At 51.4% G+C, this 21,082-nt stretch overlaps 1 protein-coding gene across 5 annotated transcripts; it reads left to right on the top strand.

The window, feature by feature from the left end:
• Window positions 1-13: 13 nt before the first annotated feature.
• On the top strand, window positions 14-21,082 carry BACE1 (beta-secretase 1). 5 transcript variants are annotated; one of them, XM_040977010.1, is made up of 9 exons: window positions 14-707; window positions 12,230-12,318; window positions 13,524-13,608; window positions 15,584-15,646; window positions 16,278-16,412; window positions 17,358-17,459; window positions 17,839-17,988; window positions 18,255-18,426; window positions 18,931-21,082. In XM_040977010.1, the coding sequence occupies exons 1-9, from the start codon at window positions 447-449 to the stop codon at window positions 19,170-19,172; spliced, it is 1,299 nt and encodes a 432-aa protein (XP_040832944.1). In that variant the 5' UTR covers window positions 14-446; the 3' UTR covers window positions 19,173-21,082. The 5 variants fall into 5 exon arrangements, with proteins under 5 accessions (XP_040832944.1, XP_040832943.1, XP_040832941.1 ...); XM_040977009.1 differs by having other exon boundaries at window positions 15,509-15,646; XM_040977007.1 differs by having other exon boundaries at window positions 13,524-13,740.

Raw genomic sequence — 21,082 nt, 5'->3', positions numbered from 1 at the left:
CGCCGCCACAAGTCTTTCCGCCTCCCCAGGCTGCCTGGGAGGTGGGAGCTGGGTTATGGTGGCCTGAGCAGCCGACGCAGCCGCAGGCGCCCGGAGCCTCTGCCCCGACCACGCCGCCCAACCCACTGGGAGGACCAGAAGAGGAGCAGCGATCAAGCTGCCATGCCAGCCCCTCCCAGCCCCTCGAGGGGCCTGAGCCCTCCGCTGGGGCTGGCCACCGCCATCCAGATGTAGCCGGTCTCTGGCTCTTCTCTCCTGCTCTGCGGATTTCTCCTGCCTGTTCTCCAGTGCCTGAACCCAGGGACCGGCTGAGGGGTCGTATAGGCTCTGCAGACCTGATGTCTCCAAGGCCCCTCTCCTGAGAAGCCACCAGCATCACCCAGACTTGGGAACACGCAACAGGGACAGGTGTGGGCCCTAGCAAGCCCTGAAGACCAGGGCCCACCATGGCCCCAGCCCTGCCCTGGCTCCTGCTGTGGATGGGCTCCGGCGTGTTCCCTACTCATGGCACCCAGCATGGCATCCGGCTGCCCCTGCGCAGTGGCCTTGGGGGAGCCCCCCTGGGGCTCCGATTGCCTCGGGAGACCGAGGAGGACCCAGAGGAGCCAAGCCGGAGGGGCAGCTTTGTGGACATGGTCGACAACCTGCGGGGCAAGTCGGGTCAGGGCTACTATGTGGAGATGACCGTGGGCAGCCCTCCACAAACGGTAAGATGTTTGGGGAGCTGGGAAGCGGGGAGGGAGGCAGGACGGGAACACAGCAGACCGTTCCCCTCCTGGTAGGTACAGCAAGGACATCTTCCCTCTCTCCCTCCCCACCGCACCCCCCCCCCCGAAAAAACCACCTTACCTCGGGATCTTGCTGCCAGAAGTTGTCTCCAAGCTCCCTTTTCCCACCTCCCCGCCCCTGCTGGGCTCCCTCTGACCGACCCCCCTTGTCTGGCTGTGTCCCTCACCCCTGAGCTGACACACCTTACCTCCTGGGCAAGTTGCTGGGTGACCTGACCCACGTGGGGGGAAGGGTCCAGGCTGCAGGGGTGCTCACTGTAACAGGTGTTGAGCCCCTTGTAGCGCTGCTCTAGTCTGGGTTTCCCTCGTTCCAGTTCCCAACCCTCTCCCATGCTCTGGTGTGCCGGAAAATCTGGTGTTCCCACTATTTAGTTCCTTGAGGACCCAGCAATCCTGGCATTGTTTGATACACCGTTCCTCCTTCTCCTGCCTGGGCTGGGGTCGCCTTCTTCCCGCCCTAACTCCACAGCTCAGTAACCGCTATGCAGGCTCTAGTCTTGCTCTGGCCCCTCTCCTCCCATGCTCTTCTCTCCCTCTGTCTGCCTCCCCATTTCTTTTCTGCACTCCGACCCCTCCCCCACCCCAGGCCTCCTAGCCCCAGCTGGAGGACAACTGAACTGAGCCTGGGGAAAGGACAAAACTGCAGGAAATGACAGGGGTTCCCTCCCCTGTGGCAGCAGCAGGGAACGCATTGCCCACTGTCCCATCCTTCCTGATGGAGGTTGTGCCCCTTGCACCCAGGGGGTAGTCATGGGTGTGTGGGCTGGCACAGCTCTCCCGGGGAAGGGGTGTCTGGCTGTGTGTCACTCTGCATCTGCTTGCTCCATGGGTGAGTGTGTGTGTGTGGTTCTGCCCATGCTGGTGTATGTCACCTTGAACCTGATCCTCCACGTCTCTGTGAGTCGCCCCAGCTCTGCGTCCCTGCCCCAAAAGCCTGCCCCCATAGGGTCGGTCTAGAAGGCAGTGGAACCAGGGTGGGGGTGTGCATGGGAAGAACCCCTCTCGCGCAAACACAGACAACTCCCTAGTACCTGACAAACACTGGCCTTCCTAGGTTCATGCTCCTCAAGATCCTGGTCTCCCCAATTCCTCCAGCTCAACCTGGGGTGGGGGTGCCCCAGGAACAGTCACAAACATGTGCATGTGGAGGTCAGGTTGGAGCCTTCATTCAGCACTGAGCAACCTGAGTGAAGGGAATAGCAGGTGTTGCCAGGCAATAGCACCAAGAAGAGGCTTGGGGAATACTCCTGTGTCTGCAGATGCTCATGGATTTGGCAAACTGCAGGCCCTGTGAAAGCCCAGCTCCACCAACTGCAGCTTCCCCCGTGTCCACTTGTGTGGCCTGGGGCAGGTTGCAGAACCACCCAGGGGCTCCTGCCTCATCTTCTGCATAAGTGAGAGATCTCCTTTGGAGGTAGCAGTGAGGGTTGAAAGAGACTTAGTTGTGAAACACCTAGAACCTGGCACCTGCAGGCATCACTGAATTTCCCTATCTTGTGATCTCACCTGGCCCCCTTGGGCTATGCAATGAAGCCTATAAATTTGGAGCCCGGGGCCTCCAGGTTTTTCCCAGGTACACTGGAGCAGCCCAGCAGAGTGTTGCCCTGTGGACCCTAGCCCCTTTTGGGGTGACTTGGATTCTCTCCCCAGAGTTCTCTGAGAAGCATGCCCTTTCTCCCCACCTGCAAGGCTAGTGTAAGTATCCAATGAGAATAGGACGGTAGAGGGCTCTGAGCAAGGAAAAGTGAAATTTAGAGAGCACTTCCTACATTTGGGGGCTGAGCCATAAGAGCAAAATGCAGGCCCGAGAGCAAGGTCATCCTTAGCAGCAGTCACACACAGCAGTACTCCCAGAGCCTGAGCGCAGAAGCCTGGCCAAAGTGTAAATCCTCTGGTCCTACCCTGGAAGCACTGAGCCCCACTCTGTCTTGACTTTCCAACCTGCAGTAGAAGCTATAATTGTTTAGATGGGAATTGATTAATCCAGGAAGGCTTCATGGAGGGAGTGATCTTGAAGAATGGCCAGGAGTGTGTGGGGGCGAGGGAAAGGGCCCCCTCTGCACAGTGTTGGAATCATGCCTTTCTTAGATGTCTATGCCTGCTCCTTCCTGCCCAGACCAGGAGGGGCCACAGTGGCCGCTGGAATGAGTTACATGTGCAGGAGGCAGAGGAAAGCCAGTGCAGTCAGTAGTAACGATCCTCCCAGGTAAGAGCCAAATAGTCAAAGGCCTTGAATGTTGAGCTGTGAGGTTCAGACTTCGGTCTGCAGCTCCAAAGGAGGAACTTTCAGTCAGGAACATCTGAATTTTAGAAAGAATGTGAGTGAGGGCTGGGAGCTGCAGGAAGTTCTGTCTGGATGGTCCAGCTGTGAGGCACAATGAGACTCCAGGGGGAGGGAGCAGAACACCTGGGTTGAGGGAGGTTGCCAGGTGGAAGAGCAGGACCTGGGTGGAGCAGAAGCATGCCAGGCGGCTTTGAGGGAGAGGCTGCAGGAGGGAGCTGTGTTAACGCCCTGGATCCTAACAAATATGTGTCTGTTGCAGCACGTAGTTTCTTTTTATGTATTCTATCTGCATTGTTTTGTTGTTTCAGTAATGCCTGCCATATCAGGTCTTTATTATTCATAGTTTCTAGCAAAAGAAGTGAGGTCTGAAAGATTAAACAGTTGGCCAGGCTGTCTGCCTACTACGCTAGTATCTTGGGGAAGAAGAAAGTTTTATCAGGAACATCTCTCTTTTGATCATGCATAGTAACTCCCTCACTATGACTGTATCTTGCATAAATCTCCCTAGTGTCTCATAATTCTTTTTTTGTGTTTGCTGCCCTCATCACACTCCCAGCTCTTAAGGGCAATGCCTTGTTCTTTCATTTATTTATTCAGAAGTGTCTTGTTTCTCTTTGTGTTCTACTTTGTGACAATGGGAGGCTGAAGTCACAGCCCCTGAAGAATGTTGAGTGAATGGATGAGTAAGTGGCAGGACTTGCAAATAAAACCCTTGATGACCCACTGATGCAGAACTGGTGCTCCTGGAGGAAATCTTTATCTTTTTTTTTTTTTCTTTACCATTGCATTAAGATGATAGAAGCATCATTGACCAGACACAGGGTAATAATTCTTTCAAAGCAAACTCTGGTGGCAGTTGAGTCCGTTTAGGTGGTAATGAGCAGTTATTGCGAGCATACATGTGAGAAAATAATAATAATGTCATTGCCTAAGCCCTTGAAGAGCTTCTGGTTTGGTGTGTGACTCAGAAGTACAGACACCTAGATATCATACAAGGCCAAATGCATTTGGTTCAAGCAGAAGAATAATGGGTCTTAGAAGCATACAGAGAAAGGTGCTTATTTCTCCACAAGAGTTGTCCAAAGGTTTGCCGGACAAGTATTCGAATGTGGCCTTGATTGCTGAGAAAGCTAAGGGATGCTCCAGCAGCAGAACAGAGAAGCACAGAAGCTGCAGTTGCTCAGGGCGCTTTATGGCACAGTGGATCTTGGGGCTTAGGCTGGATGGGAAGAGAGGATGGCTAAAGCTCAATGTGCAGGAAGACTTGGATGAGCTAGTGTGTGAGACGGGGATCTGCCAGGCGCAGGGGCTTGAAGCAGGATGGTAGCCGTGAGGATGGGAAGCAAGAAACAACCTAAGGGTGCACCATCCAACCGCCTGTCCAGTGACCCCCTTGAGAGAGAAGGTGGGGCAATGGCTTCCTTCTCCCTAACCTCTCTGACTTCTGCTCATAGCATGAGCAATTATGACAAAAGAAACAAGCTTTGAAAGCCCAGACTGGTTTACCAAAATCCCACATGTGTGTTTCTGCTTTCATTATGCCAGACAGGTATGAGCATGCCCATGTGGGGAGAAACTGAGGCACAGAGAGCTGAAGTGGCTTTCCCCCAGCTTCTCAGCTAACAAGAGCTCAGCCAGGACTCAAATCCAGGTCTTTGAGTCTGAATCAGAATACTAGATTCATTTCTTTGTTCTACCATCTTGAACATGTTAGTTGAGTTTGGACCATCCCCATGGATGTAGGCTTAGCTTGCTATGGCACCAAGGCACCAGCCCCTCACTGAACTTTCTAGAAAGCTTTTATACTTTAAAAAAAATAAAAACCACCCTCTAAATTAGACAAAGAAAAGCAAAACCCCAGCTTCCACAAGGTGCTGCCCCATCTCTGCCACCATAGCTCTTCTTCCTGCCTGCTGACAGGCCTTTGCTGAAGTTCTCTGGCTGTCATATCACGTTTTGGTCTTCCCAGCTCCATAAAGGACAACATAGCTGGGAGTGGAGAGTGTTGAAAGGGTCGGGAGCCCTTCTAAGTATCTCCAATAAGGAGCTGGGCAGGAAGAGAATCCCCTCCCAAGGAAACCCCCAGCCCTGAGAAGAAACGCCTGTCAGCTGGGGCCGGAAGCTGTCTCTCCTGGGTGCTGAGCAGTGGAGAGTTCTGGGAAGGAGCCGGGCCACTCTCCTGGGACTCTGCAGGCTGGGCCCGCAGAACTGGAAAGCACTTGCTGGAGTAGGTTGGCTCCAAAGAGGGGAGGGACCTTGCACCTGAACCCCTAGCAGGATGAGTCTGTTCCCTTCAATGTGGTAGGGGTGGTAATGTAACTCCTAAGTCCTTTTCTCCCCAGACTCTGACAACATACACAGCCAATCGGCTGAGCTCCAAACCAGCCGTGCTCTTACTCCCGAGTTACTATCACCTGGGATTTTGCTAGCTAGCACGGAGAACGAGGCCTCCAACAGCTGCTATGAATTCAAGCACAGCCCACACGTCATGGCTGGGCAAAGGGAGCTCAGGACAGAGATCAGATCAAGAGAAACCACTTGCACCTGGGAGGGGGTTGGGGGACCCAAGTTAGACCCCAGGGGATTTGTTGTGTGACCGTGAAAGGCAGGTGCTTGTAGCTGTGGAAAGATCTGGTCTAGAGCTGATGGTGCTGAGATGTACCGAGAGGCAGCACAGGGCCGGGAGGGGAACGGGAAGTGAGATCTCAGATGGAACAGCCCTGCTCTTTTTCCTGTTCCCCTTTACTGTTAGACATTTATTCTGCTGCTTAAAAAAAAAAAAGTTAGACAACTACTATGTTACATCCATTCTGTAGGAACAGTCACATCTATTGTCAACTGTTTGTCTTTATCACTTGAAAAGGAGGCAGTGATAAATGTTAGTTGAGCTTTGTTAGGGACTGGGGAGAAGAGGAGTGTCCTATCCCACGGGGGAGGAGGGCACAGATAGGGCTACTTTAGGACGACCTGGTGATTTTAGGATGTTTTTAGAAAGAACAGCTGGACATGGGATAAGTGAGGATGCCAGGGAGCCTGTTGGTTCCCAAGTACAAACTTGGAAGAGCCTGGGACAGAAGGCAGGGAAGACACACTGGGAAGAGTCCCTTTGGGTCGGGCTGGCAGATTTGTTCCAGGAGGAGGAATCTGGACAGGCCCCAGGGGCTGGCCTGGGTCAGACAGGAGCTGTGTGCCTTCCTGGCTGTCAGCGCCTCCTGGTTGCTGACTCAAGGCTCCGTGTCCTTCCTTGCCTCTGGTCTGAGCTGCCGGCAGGCTTGGCCTGGGAATCTCCACTCAGAAGGGCAGAGGCTGGGCATCACCACGATGGGGCTAAGAACCAAAGAGCACTGGTGGTGGGCAGTCAGTCTGGCGTGGAGAGCATCACATTGTCATGGGTACCGTGCTGAATGGCTATGCACGGTGCCAAGCTGAAAGTCACCCCACAAGGACCCAGGGGCTGCAGAGTAATGTGGGATCATAGTAACCAATCACAGAAAATGACGTAATTATTGTCAGTTATAAAACAAACAAACCAGCCATTGTTACCAGGTACCTACTCCAGATTAAGTAATGATTAGATAACAAGGATACATAGGTGCTTCCTGTCCATATGGTGCTCGAAGTCTGGAGACAAACAGACATTAAAGAAATGATAGAGGGCCTGGCGCAACAGCCTAGCAGATAAAGTGCTCGCCTTGAACGCACGAGGATCCCATGTGCACACCAGTTCTAATCCCAGCAGCCCCGCTTTCCATCCAGCTCCCTGCTTGTAGCCTAAGAATGCAGTCGAGGACAGCCCAAAGCTTTGGGACCCTGCCCCCTCATGGGAGACCTGGAGGAAGCTCCTGGCTCCTGGCTTCGGATTGGCACAGCACTGGCCATTGTGGTCACTTGGGGAGTGAATCATCAGATGGAAGATCTTCCTCTCTGTCTCTCCTCCTCTTTGTATATCTGCCTTTCCAATAAAAATAAATAAATCTTTAAAAACAAGAAATGATAGAGGTGAGGTGAGTGGTAGACCAAGCAACATAGCTGCAATTAAGGACCTGCAAGAGGAGGAACCTAACCTTGGCTGGACCACTAGGGCAAGAGCTTCAGTAGGAAGGATGTTCAAGCTGTGACTGGAAGATAGAACAGGGTGACTGCTTCCAGCACAGGAGATAGTATATTCACAGGTGCACGGGGCAGGTCAAAACGCTCCTGCAGAACTTCACCAGCGGCATGTGGAAGGAGAGGGAACATGGCAAGAGAGGCTCACGGAGGTCCACCTATCGACCCCAGAGTTTGATCCAGATGGTTAGTATCAGTTATCTGATGCAACTGCTGCAAACGGTTGTATCACTGAACCTAAGGATCACTTTACCTTTGTGTCAGGATTTTCAGGTGAGCTTGTGGTCCTTCTGCAGGTATCACCTGGGCTCACTCCCGGGATGGAGGCTGGGGCGGAACTGGTCAGGCCCGCTGGGCTCCTGCTGCCCAAGATCTTTCAACCTGAAGGAAGCAAGGCTGAGCTGCTTCCTGTAGAATCTCAGGGATGCTTTCCAAGAGGGCAATCCCCACAGCACCAGTGCTTAATGAGCTGCACCTATCATTTGTTAACATCCCATTGGCAGAGGCAAGTCATATGGTAAAACCTGGAGACATCAGTCAGAGGGCTCATCTCAGGGCATGGGTGGGTGGGTGTGTGTGGGTGTGTGTGTGTGTGTGTGTGTGTGTGTGAGAGAGAGAGAGAGAGAGACACTGAGACTGACTCATCAGTGTAATTGTGTCCCACCATACTTCCAGTAGGAGGGAGGAAGGCTAAGGGGAATGAAAGACAACATCTATGGGTCCACCAATGGATGCTTGTTCTAGATTTGTGGCTTCTTAATAATCAGCATTTGGAACTGGAAACATCACCTGTCTCCTGGCCAATGCACAGATGAGTACTAAAGCTTCTTTTTATCTATTGGGGAGAGCCGAGAATTTGGAGAACTGCTTACCCTAAACCAAGACCTGCTGCTGAGTATGAAGCGATCCCTCATGGGTGGTGTGCTTTTCCCTGTGGGGCTTGTTAGCAAGCCCTGCCCTATGAAGCTGCCTTACCTCTGAGGACCCCAGGGACACAGGTGTTTGAGTGATTGAACTGACTTATCCCTGACCCCAGGCTGTAGCCCCATGGGCGTCTTACTCCTGGGTCTACTTGGACCAAGGGGATAAAGAAAATCATCTGGCTCTAGATTCTCCAGCCGCTGGGACATATGTGTCTTGCATCAAACTGGGATACAGGCGAGCAAGAGCCTGACCTAAACATCTGTCTTTTGAGATTCACTGAAGCATCCCTCCCTCACCACCATCCAAAACGGAGGACATTTGCTCTCTCGTCTTCTCTGTCTTTTAACCAAGATGAGAATACCACCTGCTCCTTCTCCCTGAGGAGGACTTTTCAATCTCAGATTGAAGGATGAGTCAACAGAACTTCACATGAGAGCAGGATGGTCCAGGCATAGTGGACAGCTGGGCAGAGGACTCAGGAAAGTCAAGGACAAATGCAGGCTGCCTATGTAGGCGGAGCTAAGCCATGAAACGCCTTGTAGGAAGTGGTTAAGCTTTGAGCTTCTGGCTTAGTATTGCAGAGCCACTATCCACAGGAGGGTAATATGGTCACATGTGTATTTTGGTATTTTGGGACAGGAGGTCACATTTGTATACTTTTTTCCATCCCTACAGTAGAAAATAACTGGAAGAGGCAAGGGGTGGGCAGGCCAGTAGAGATGCTTCTCGAGAGGTTGGGGTGATGGCAATGAATGAGTGCATTCAGGAACTTTACAGGTGAACAGGGAAGGACACGGTGAGGCACCAGGAGAGTGTGTGGAGGGTAAGGAAGTTACTGAGGTTGCTGATTTGTAAGACAGATGGATGGTGACGCCTTGCACTGAGTGAAGGAGCAGGACCACAGAAGGTCAGTTTTGGACATCCTGGGTCAGCAGGCTCTGGATGGAGTCAGCATGTGTTTCTGCAGCATGATAGGGGATGAGGAGGCTAGTGCAAGCAGCTTCAGGGTCCTGGGAAGCTAGACAAGATGCCTGGGGAAGAGTGAGGGTGGCGTGGGGGAAGAGGCCAAAAAGCCCCAGCCTGGAGAAGTGAGCCTGCTAAGGAGGTAGAGGTGACAGACCCTGAGAAACCAGTTCTGAGGGGAGCTGATTGGAAAGCTATCTTTTGTATTTGGTGATGGGAAATCACGAGGAACAGTAGTAAGAGCTGTTTGATAGTGGAAGGATAGAGGCGAAACCCAGTTTCAGAATGGGTTGAGGCACGAGTGGGAGGTGACAAAATGAAGACAGCTTGGCTGGGAACTTTGCCTATGAGGGGAGCTGGAGGCGGGTGTGAGATGAAGGAAGCTGCTTCGTGTGTGTGTGTGTGTGTGTGTGTGTGTGTGTGTGTGTGTGTGTGTGTTGATGAAGAAGACTCAAACATCTGCAAATGCCAATAGGAAGGATGCAGACTAGGTGGTGCTGGGGGTTGAGGGTGTGCTGATTGGTTCCACTGGAGGGAAAAGGGATCAGTAATAGGGCTAGGGTCTGAGCAGGGAGAGGCCAGTTCCTGAGCCAGGAGGAGGGGGCAGCTTGGGGATAGGGTTGGCCATTGATTGGCTGTGGGGGATGAGGGTGATGCCATCCCATGGCTTCATTCTGTGAAGTGAGAGGTGCACAGTCCTCCTTTGCCCTTTGCCATTTCTTTCACTCTATTATCTATTCCCTTACAGAGAGCATCCTCCACCTTCCCAACCAGTGAGCTAGCGGGTAGGGCTGGGATTAGACATGCTGAAGGATGGGGTCCCACGACAAATTTCTCAGGCAGGAACCAGCTGCAGAGGGCTGATAGACATCTGCTCTGGAGAAAACTGCATCTGTTTCTTTGGGCTTTCATTTTGTTGTGGAACGTGGTTGAGGGGTGGCAAAAATAATGTCTTTTTTTTTTAAGATTATGTATTTTTATTTGAAAGACAGATTTTACAGAGAGAAGAGGTAAAGAGGTATTCCATCCACTGGGTTCATTCACTAAATGGCTGCACTGGCCAGAGCTGAGCTGATCTGAAGCTGGGAGCCAGGAGCCTCTTCCAGGTTTCCTATGTGGGTGCAGGGTCCCAAGGCTTTGGGCTATCCTCTGCTGCTTTCCCAGGCCATAAGCAGAGAGCAATTATCAGAAATGGAGCATCCAGGACACAAATGGCACCCCTATGAGATGGCAACACCATACGTGGAATGCCCGCTGCACTGTGGTGCACTGTGCTGGCCCTGTGGGCGTAGTTCTTTTCTGACCTCAGCCTGCTTTGGGAGTGGAGGCTCTTCCTCAGCAGGAATAAGGCTGGCACTGAAGGGTGGCAGGAGTGCCTTGGATCTCATGGCTGGGGAAGCAGCTGTCTGCAGAGCCCACCCCCAGCCCACAGACTGGGGAGTTCAGAGGCCCCAAGGAGAAGCTGCCTCTGATGCCAGCTAGGATACTGGGATACTGCAGTAGTTCCTGCTCTTGCCTCTCTGGGGGAGGCCCTCTTTCTTTGGGGCTCAAGGGTAGCAGCAAGTAGAGTCATGCAAAGTGGAGGGAGGTTGCAGGAGGAGTGGGAAGAGAGCCTTTTGAATCATTAACATGGCTGGTTAAAATTGGATCTGTTGGGCCTCCGGCTCCATTGATTTTCTCAGAAAGCACAGGATCTGGGGCTGGTGGCTGCCCAGAGACTGGAAAGAGAAATGGAAGGAAAGGTAAGGATAAGGGGATAGGGAAGAAAGAAGTAGGCCAGAGCAGTGGAGAGTTGGGGAGGAGGAAGAAGAGGTGGGGTCTGCAGCCTAGAGATAGATGATGGAGTCTTGGGACAGGGAGGCCAGGAGGCCAGAGCAGTCAGCACTATCACCAAGGCACCACCAAGAGTGGGAGGGAGCCGGAGAGAGGTCTGCTGAAGACCGGGGAGAGTGGTAAGCTGAAGCCCAGAGGAGCCCAGCAACCTGCTCAAGGTGACAAGATCTGAGCTGCACCTGCACAGGCCAGCTGACTTCAGCACTCTGAGGAGAAAGTGGATGCCGGAGATGGAGGTCCCCAAGGTCAAGTGATGTAGGGGAGAGCCAGAGGAGTAAGCCAGAGCAGAGACACAATTCCTGGAGGACAGCTTCCCTGAGGTTGGTAGCCTGTGAGGATGTGCAGATGCTAAATGCAGGGGTTGCCCAAAACAGAGGGCAGACCTCAGCAAAGGAGGAAGGAGAGAGGTAAAAGAGGTTTGGGGGAAAAGCCAACCAACATAACATGGAGGAGACACCTGTCTGTATCCACCTAGCCAAAGCCAGGGTTTTCCCCTGGAAATCAGCCAGGGCTCCTGGCTCCCCTTTCTTTCTTTCTTTTTTTTTTTTTTTTAAGATTTATTTATTTTCATTACAAAGTCAGATATACAGAGAGGAGGAGAGACAGAGAGGAAGATCTTCTGTCCGATGATTCACTCCCCAAGTGACTGCAACGGCCAGTGCAGCGCCGATCCGAAGCCAGGAACCAGGAACCTCCTCTGGGTATCCCACATGAGTGCAGGGTCCCAAAGCCTTGGGCCGTCCTCGACTGCTTTCCCAGGCCACAGGCAGGGAGCTGGATGGGAAGTGGAGCTGCCGGGATTAGGGATCCTGGCGCGTTCAACGCAAGGACTTTAGCCGCTAGGCCACAGTGCCGGGCCCTACCCTTTATTTCTGACAGAGGGACTCCCAGGTCTACGTAACTCCAAAAGGGAGTCACATTCCAATGGGCAGGGCCAGTCACACCTGTGGGCACTGATGTGCTGCCATCATATCCCCCCTACTCCCTTCACTGCTGCCAGCTGGAGAGGCATGTGCCAGGTTGCTTCCTGGGAGAACCAGGCAAAGAAGGGAAGTGGCAGGCTGGAACACAAGAGGCAGCTAGGTCCATGGTGGGGACAGAGACAGAGCACACACAGCTGTGTGCCTAGTGACATAGGCAATGTGATACCCCAGACTGGAAGCACACGCAAAGTCGGAGGTCAAGTTGAAGGTGCCTCTGGACCCTAGGTTTTGTCTGTGATTGTGGAAGCTTCCCCCTGGGTGTTATGAAGAGAAACTGATCTCCCTGCGAGTGAGAAGCCTCGGGCCTCCTGTCTGTTACGGCTTTGTTCTCCACTTTTCTCTGGCAGCTCAACATCCTGGTGGACACAGGCAGCAGCAACTTCGCAGTAGGGGCCGCCCCGCACCCCTTCCTGCATCGCTACTACCAGAGGCAGCTGTGAGTTCTGGGTAGGGGGCAGGGGATGCCTGGGGAGCCTTTCCCCAAAAAAGCCAGAGGAGGGCTTCAGGGGCAAGAACGAGTGCCTCAGTGCCTTTCTTCCTGTTCAAAGGGTAAGGGCAAAGAAGCCACTGTGACTAGGAGGGGTGAGGGGGCAACACATGAGCAGCAATGCCACAGGAGAGGGTAAACCAAGGGACCCAGAGTCAGCTCAGGGTACTCCCAGAGCCTTCCATAAACCCCACTGGACCACTCTCAGGGCCTGAAAGCACCAAGATCTCTGTGTACCCTCTAGGAGCCACCAGCTTCCCTGCAGGGGGGGTGGACATGGGGTTAGTGCAGGAAGAGGCATTCAGGGATGATCTGGATGCTCCTTGGGGCATAAGAGCAGGAAGAGGAAGTGGTGACCGCAACAGAGCTAATGCCCAAAGCATCTCTGTGTGAAGCCTGATTCTCCTGTCCAAGAAGAGGCTCGTCTCCCACACTTGGGAGTCACAGGTGCGGCAGAACCCACCTTGCCCATCTCCTGGTTTCTTTGACCACTTCTGTGACATCTCTATCTGAAAGAAAGTCTGGGAGATGGTTAGGGCAGGATCCATGCAAGGACTCTACCCATCATGGCACACAAGGTGGAGTGGCCGCACACGGGCAAGTGTGATTTCCATGACTGGTGTGTCATGTTCTACTAGGACACCTGCCCAAACCCCATCTCCAGGACTTGCCTATGGAGACTCCACGTTCATATCACCCTGCCTGGCGTTACACCACCCAGAGATGGTACCACTGGGTCCTAGGGCAGTAGGAGAGTCCACATCAATGGCTTCCTTTCTCTGGGAGCCTGACAGAGCTGGGGGGGAGTGGGCAGGAGAAGGGAGGGCAGGAGAGGGGGAGGACAAAGATGCCCGTGATTTTTCCCTGCAGCAGCAGTGGGCACAATACACAAAGCCTGGGATTGTTCTCTACAGGGTGCAAGGTCAAAGTCTAGGAATATCAGCTATGGAGACAGAAGAGTGAACCCAGGCCACAACTCCCCTCTTCTAACTGGTCGCTCTCCATTCTGAGGGTCTGGAGGTGTTTTTGTAGGACAGTCAGAAAGCAGCTGGTTTCCCCAGAGATAAGGTGGTACTGGGGAGCAGGACTGATGATCGAATCACACACCAGTTGTTGGGGTTGTGCACCCACAGATCTCTGCCTCCTTTCTGCAGGTCCAGCACATACCGGGACCTCCGCAAGGGTGTATATGTGCCCTACACCCAGGGCAAGTGGGAAGGGGAGTTGGGCACTGACCTGGTGAGCATCCCTCATGGCCCCAACGTCACTGTGCGTGCCAACATTGCTGCCATTACGGAATCGGACAAGTTCTTCATCAACGGCTCCAACTGGGAGGGCATCCTAGGGCTGGCCTATGCTGAGATCGCCAGGGTGAGAACAAGGCTGGGTCCTACCCACTATGCCTGTACAGCGTTCACTGCATGCCTCAGAGGGAAGGAGTTTACTCAAGGAGGGAAACAAATCAATTTAAAGGATTATCTGAGGGAGGGAAGGTTCGCAGTCTGAACTTCAGCTCTAAAAGGGCAGAACTGCAGTGAGAGAAGTTGTGATAGGCAGAGAATTCAGGTTTTATATACTCTAAGGTTTTTTTAAAATATATTTATTTTGATTGGAAAGTCAGATTTATAGAGTAGGAGACAAAGATCTCCCATCTGCTGGTTCACTTCCCAAGTGGCCACAACAGTCAGAGCTTAGCTGATCTGAAACCAGGAGCCTCTTCTGGTCTCCCACGAAGGTGCAGGGTCCCAAGGCTTTGGGCCATCCTCCTGTTTTCCTAGGTCATACTCAGAAAGCTGGATGGGAAGTGGAACAGCTAGGACACAAACCAGTACCCATATGGTAGCCCAGCGTTTGAAGGGGGAAGATTAACTAATTGAGACATTGTGCTGGGCCCTACTCAAGATCCTTAATGAGGACCTTTGCGGTGAACATTGTAGCACAGCAAGTTGAGCTACCAATGAAGACACTGATATCCCATATGGAGAACCTAGGATCAAGTCCTGGCTCCTCTACTTTTTTTTTTAAGATTTATTTGTTATTGTAAAGTCAGATATACAGAGAGCAGGAGAGACAGAGAAGATCTTCCATCTGTTGATTCACTTCCCAAGTGGCTACACTAGCCAAAGCTGCGTCGATTCAAAGCCAGGAGCCAGGAGCTCTTCCAGGTCTCCCACATGGGTGCAAGGTCCTAAGGCCCTGGACCATCCTAGACTGCTTTCCCAGGCCACAAACAGGGAGTTGGATGGGAAGCAGAGTGGCCAGCATTAGAACCAGCACCCATATGGGATCCCAGTTCGTGCAAGGTGAGGACTTTAGCCACTAGGCTACCACGCTGGACCCACTCCTGTACTTCTGATCCAGATTCCTATTAATGCACCTGGGAGGCAGCAACAGATGATAGTCCCAGGTAGTTGGGTCCCTGCTACCCATGTGGAAGACCCTGATTGAGTTCCCAGCTCCTGGCTTCAGCCTAGCCTACTGCTGCAGGTATCCGGGAATTAAGCTAGTGGACAGAAGATGTGTCAAGTAAATTAAAAATAACATCTTTTTTTAAAGATTTATTTATTTTTATTGGAAAGTCAGATTTACAGAGAGGAGAGACAGAAAGATCTTCCATCTGCTGGCTCACTCCCCAAGTGACCACAACGGCCAGATCTGAGCCGATCTGAAGCCAGGAGCCAGGAGCCTCTTCTGGGTCTCCCATACAGGTGCAGGGTCCCAAGGCTTTGGACCATCCTCAACTGCTTTCTCAGGCTATAAGCAAGGAGCTGGAAGGGAAGTAGAGCAGCCAGGATATGAACCGGCACCCATGTGGGATCCTGGCAGATATAAACCAAGGACATTAGCCGCTAGGCTACCACACTAGATCCAAAAAAAAATCTTAAAGGAAGATAGGACTCTACATCTGAAACAAGCTAGACACGAGGATCAAAGGGCCTATAGTCCTGTGGGTCCTGCAGTTTCCCGATGGCACTGCCAGTGTCTCTTGTTATCCTTCTTTCTGCCAAATCTCAGTATAGGCATCTTTCCCAGGTAACTTCTCCCCAGTTCTTGCTCTTGCTTGCCAGTGTAGACAGGAAGCTGACTTCTGGCTGGGTTGTCCCCCATGGTGCTAATTTACTGTCTCTTTGTCTCACAGCCTGATGACTCCCTGGAGCCCTTCTTCGACTCGCTGGTAAAGCAGACCCATGTTCCCAACCTCTTCTCCTTGCAGCTCTGTGGTGCTGGCTTCCCCCTCAACCAGTCCGAGGTGCTAGCCTCAGTTGGAGGCAGCATGGTGAGTAGCAGGTGCTCGGAGGGGAAGTCCTGGCACTTGGCAGAGACCAACGTGCCACCTGTCCTTCTCCCTCGAAGCACCATCACTGTCTTAGTACTGCTATTTAGAATTCAAACTTCTTTTTCTTCTCCATCCTCCCTTTCTTTCTCCATTCTTCTTCCTTGTATTATTCCAGAAAGAATCTGAGGTACCAATGATAAACTTGAAGAGGACTGGAAATGGTTAGGAATATACCAAAGGAAATGAAAATAAGACCTATCAAATTCAAAATATTCAGTCTGAAGGTCAGAAGACAAGCATAAAGAGTTTAAGTCAATATTTATTCATTAAGGAAGATAATGGTGAACGATTCTCCCAACAGACAGAGAAAATAAAAATAACAGCAGCAAATAATCATTCATCCAACACTTAATGTGCCAGTTTGGATTTAAATGACCTTGTATCAAGGGCTGTATGATTCTCAATTAAAACTCTTATCAAGTGTTCCTCTGAACATATTGAAAAAGCTGTAGGCCAAGCTTGGGCAGGACTTGACTAAAGCTGGAAGAGTGGAGATCTCAGGTTTCCCAGGAACTGCTCTCCTTCTGTGCTGGGACACAGGACACAGGCCCCTGCCTTTTTTTCCTCCTAGATCATTGGGGGAATTGACCACTCGCTGTACACGGGCAGCCTCTGGTACACTCCCATCCGGCGGGAATGGTATTATGAGGTAATCATTGTGCGGGTAGAGATCAATGGACAAGATCTGAAAATGGACTGCAAGGAGGTAAGAGAACCAAGGGGGGCCATGGGGTTGGGGACAGGGACACCGTGGAAGGGCAGACCCTGGGCTGTGAGGTCGGGAGGGTGAGGCGGCAATGTGGGAGCTATGGGGAGGCTGGGAGCTGAGCCTAGAACAGGTAGGAGCTTAACAACTAGACAACAGGACCAGGGCAGGGGGGAATGGGCGGCCTCCGGCAAGTAAATCCATTTCACTGGGACCACAGGATATATGATCTAGATAAGAAAGAAAAGCACAGAACTGGTTCTGATGTCCATATTGCCTTGCCTCCTGACCTCAGTCCAGCCATGTGCAGCACAGCATGGTGAAGGTGGTGGCTTTGGAGCCACGAAGACTGGATCTGAGCAGAGCCTACCATGCACTAGCTGTGTCCCTTAGGCTAGCTACCTTTCTATACTTTCTTTTCCTCAGTTGCAAAATAGGAGTAAAAGCCACTTTCCCAAAGACTATGGCTGAGATCAGAGATGAGGTATAAAGTGTGTCAATCTTAACCATACACAAACCATGTGCATCTTCCTTCCCGACATTCTAATGTATGTTAAACTAAAAGATATGAAAGTATTATGAGAATTTAAAAGCACTACACAAGGTATTTTTATTTTCAATATTTGGAGAGTGTCTGCCCACCCAAGATTATTAAGAATTCACTTCTGAGTGCCTCTTATTTTCTGGGCACAATCCTATGTGCGTTAATTGTGTTGATTTATTTAATCCTTCCAATAACCCTTTGAGGTAGGTATTATCATCTTAAGAGGTGAGGAAACTGAGACAGGAAGTAAGTAACTTGCCCACGGACGTATACTTTCCAAGTGGCTGAGCTAGGACATGAGCCAGCCTGGACACCAGGCAGTCAGATCCACACCTCCCACTCTGCCCAGAGCCTGCCCCAAGAAACCCATGATTCTTTTAATGCTTTCTTTTCCCTCTTAGTACAATTACGACAAGAGCATTGTGGACAGCGGCACCACCAACCTCCGACTGCCCAAGAAAGTGTTTGAAGCTGCAGTAAAATCGATCAAGGCAGCCTCCTCGGTCAGTGGACTGGCGACGGGGTCCAAGGGAAGGTGCTATGTTGGAGGAAGTCAGTGAGAGTCAACACTGCTCAGCCAGAGGCTGAATGTCTGCAGCCAGCTCCTCCCCCTAGGGCTCCTACCTATGATCTGCTTTAGGGGGCTGTGTCATCACACAATTCCCACCTCCCAGCCTCCCTCACACACACACCTCCTACAGAGTTTTGGCCTCTACTTCTGCTCTCTTCCTCCAATTCCCTTGGGTCACAGTTTACCTTTCCCCACTGAGCTACTGCCCTGGAAAGCAAGCAGGAGGCGCAGTCAGTGGTATGTGGTGATGGGAGAGGTGAGATGGTGAAAGAGGCTGATTCCTTGTTGCTATCCCCTTCTTGGCAACACAGACGGAGAAGTTTCCAGATGGTTTCTGGCTAGGGGAGCAGCTTGTGTGCTGGCAAGCAGGCACTACCCCTTGGAACATTTTCCCAGTCATCTCCCTCTACCTCATGGGTGAGGTCACCAATCAGTCCTTCCGCATCACGATCCTTCCACAGGTATGTTCCCCTCAGCCTGAGACCATGGGAGCCAGAAGAGGACAAAGTGCATGCTGGGAGACAGTGAGGAAGCATCACTTCCCAGGGGCTGGAAAACACACTAGATGAGTGTCCAGTGGTAAAAGTGTCTTTGACAGCCCAATTCCTGAGAGGTCAGGAATGGCAAAGAGAAGCGCTACCTGGGGCAGAGATAGCTAGAAGGCAGAACGGGAGGTATGGGATGGTGTGAGGAAGACACACTCTGACCCTTCCACCATTCACCCCAGCAATACCTGCGGCCAGTGGAAGATGTGGCCACATCCCAAGACGACTGTTACAAGTTTGCCATCTCACAGTCATCAACCGGGACTGTCATGGGAGCTGTCATCATGGAGGGCTTCTATGTTGTTTTTGATCGAGCCCGAAAACGAATTGGCTTTGCTGTCAGCGCTTGTCATGGTGAGGTGCCAGGGATGAGGAGGGTACTGGGTCAGTATATCCCATATTCTCCCTGCCAACCTGGGACTGTCAGTTTAGGAGGTACTAAGAGTTGCCTCAAGATAAAGTCAACGTTATGCAAACGCTAGGGTCAGTGCCTGTTGGAAAGCCTGAGCAGCAAGAACTGCCCAGGCACGCTGGGGAAGCCCTGCTGGCTGCTTTATGGTGAATGCTCCTGAACAAGGGTGGCAGGGATTTGAAGTTCCTGTAGTGGCAAGTAAGTGCACTACATTTACAGGCCTGGCTTTCTGGTCAACTCAGAACTCCAGGGAAGGGATGCTGCTCCTAGAGATCTGGGGAGGGAAGAGGCTGCCACCACACAGCACAGGCTTTACAGGCTGCCAAGCAGTATCTCCAGGAGAGGGAATCAACAGGGGCATGGTCAGGAAGTTTCTTTATTGCTATAAAACCCAAACTGCTCTACTGACAAGGAGAGTTGCCCATTGACAACTATCCCTTCCGCAGTGCACGACGAGTTCAGGACAGCCGCAGTGGAAGGCCCTTTTGTCACCCTGGACATGGAAGACTGTGGCTACAACATTCCACAGACAGACGAATCAACCCTCATGACCATAGCCTACGTCATGGCTGCCATCTGCGCTCTCTTCATGCTGCCCCTCTGCCTCATGGTGTGTCAGTGGCGCTGCCTCCGCTGCCTGCGCCATCAGCATGACGACTTTGCTGATGACATCTCCCTACTAAAGTGAGGAGCAGTAGGGGGCGGAAGACAAAGATTCCCCTAGACCACATCTGGGTGGTTCACTTTGGTCACAAGTAGGAGACACAGATGCCATCTGTGGCTGGAGCACCTCAGGACCCTCATCTACCCACCGAATGCCTCTGCCGACAGAAAAGAAGGAAAGGTGGTGAGGTGGGTTATAGGACGGCGCCTGTAAGAAACAGGAAAGGGAAGAAAGAAGCATCCTCGTGGCGAGAATACTTTTGGTCACCTCATGGCTTAGTTGGAAAATCCTGCTGCTTCAAACTTCAGCCCTGAAACCTCTGCCTACCATCCCTTTAGATTTTCCAACAACACACAGTATTCTCCTTTTTTAGTTCCAGAAGTACTGGTCTCACACCCAGGTCACCCCAGTGTGTATCCCTGTGGTACCCTGGCAGAAAAAAAGCCAAGCTTCTTTTCCTGAAGGACAAAATGCAAAGTTTGCAATTTGCTTTAGATATAGGGACTGTATAAATAAGCCTAACACTGGTGCAAAGACTGCCTCTCGAATTAAAAATTTACTAGATTGAAGATGTGCATACTTGAGGGTGGTCTGAGGAGAGGACAAGGAGTGCAAACACAGGAACAGTTGAGATCACAGCTAGAAAAGACAGAAGCATCCATCACCACTTGCCAGTCCCAGTTGTAGACCTTATCTCCAAGATAGACTCCCATCTTGTAAGATGGGTGTTGCTTTCCAGTGTTTTCTGTGATTGCAGTCTGACTAAAAGCAAGAAGGGAAGAAGGGCTTATCTGGCCAAAGAGCTTTTTTGTTGTTGTTGTTGTTTTCGCTCTTAAGAGGAAAGTGCCCATTAAGAAGTTCTGCTCAGCAAATCAGTTCTTACCTTCTAATGCCATCTGCCTGCCTGAATCTTCATTTCACAGATGACAGGTAGCACTGAAAAATCCCAACCCCCTAGGTCTCACTCAGGTGCCCTCTTGGAGAGAAGCTGGAACACAGCAGAGCTGGGCTCTTTCTGGTCACAGTTCACTTCTTTCCTCAAAGCCCAGTTCCTTGGGAGTTTTGCAGCTAAGGTGCTAAAGGAATAGACGGGAGCTCTCTCCTGCCTGGCCCCTGAATGTAAGATCCTAGGGACTCCCCAACAGGTGTAGAGCTGGCAACCTACACCTCTTCCTGGATTTCTCACTGCTAAGTTCTAAGAAGGCAAAAGGTCTTTACGGAATCCAGAGTGGTTTCATTACTTTTTTGCCCTCTCTCGTGGGTCCTTTATTTATTTGACTATGGCTACACATACTGGCAAGTATTATCCCCAGAATGTCAGAAATGCAGGGGATTCTGGCTCTCATATTACTGTATTCTCAGTATAAAGGCTGCTGGAGAAAGAATGACAGCCCCAGTGATTCCCCATTTCCTTCACTAAAAGGGTTCCTTGATGAAGCCATCCTTTTTTCTGTGTTGCTCTCTATTCCCCATTCCTACTAGTATGTGGGTACCCAGGCTGGTTCTTGGGCTATATAGTGGAGACCAAGTTCATTTCCTCCCCATCAGTTCCAACACAGCAGACTATGACACCACTATTTGTGGGAAGAACTGAATTTTGCTGGTGCATCCACTGCATCCTACTCCTATTTTATGCTCACTGCAAGGTTCCACAAATGGGACCTTGTAAAATATGGAATTATCTGGTGAGGGAAAGCAAAATACCAGTTGGGCCTTTGCAGTTCCAGGCCTCAGCCACAAGCCATAAACCAATAAAACAAGAATACTGAGTCACAGTTTTTTATCTGGATTCTCTTCATTCCCACCACACTTGGTGCTGCCTTGACTGACGGGAAACACCCTGTAACTACAAAGACTGACAGAAACCTGGAGACTGTCCATTTCCATCTGGAATTTACTGTGTAAATAAATGTCCAGAACTGCTACCGTGAAAA

The sequence above is a fragment of the Ochotona curzoniae genome, unplaced genomic scaffold (assembly GCF_017591425.1).
Source record: "Ochotona curzoniae isolate NIBS_2020 unplaced genomic scaffold, NIBS_Ocur_1.0 contig_2723, whole genome shotgun sequence".
Classification (NCBI taxonomy): Eukaryota; Metazoa; Chordata; class Mammalia; order Lagomorpha; family Ochotonidae; genus Ochotona; species Ochotona curzoniae.
The sequence above is the reverse complement of the archived record's forward strand: the minus strand, read 5'-3'. Positions and strand labels throughout refer to the sequence as shown.

Excerpts from the sequence above, each read along its gene's own strand:
- BACE1 (XM_040977006.1), top strand. The coding sequence starts at position 447 with ATGGCCCCAGCCCTGCCCTGGCTCCTGCTGTGGATGGGCTCCGGCGTG. Across the intron at positions 15,647-16,277 it reads CCTCAGTTGGAGGCAGCATG|ATCATTGGGGGAATTGACCA; the intron begins GTGAGTAGCAGG and ends TTTTCCTCCTAG. Across the intron at positions 18,427-18,930 it reads TGCTGTCAGCGCTTGTCATG|TGCACGACGAGTTCAGGACA; the intron begins GTGAGGTGCCAG and ends TCCCTTCCGCAG.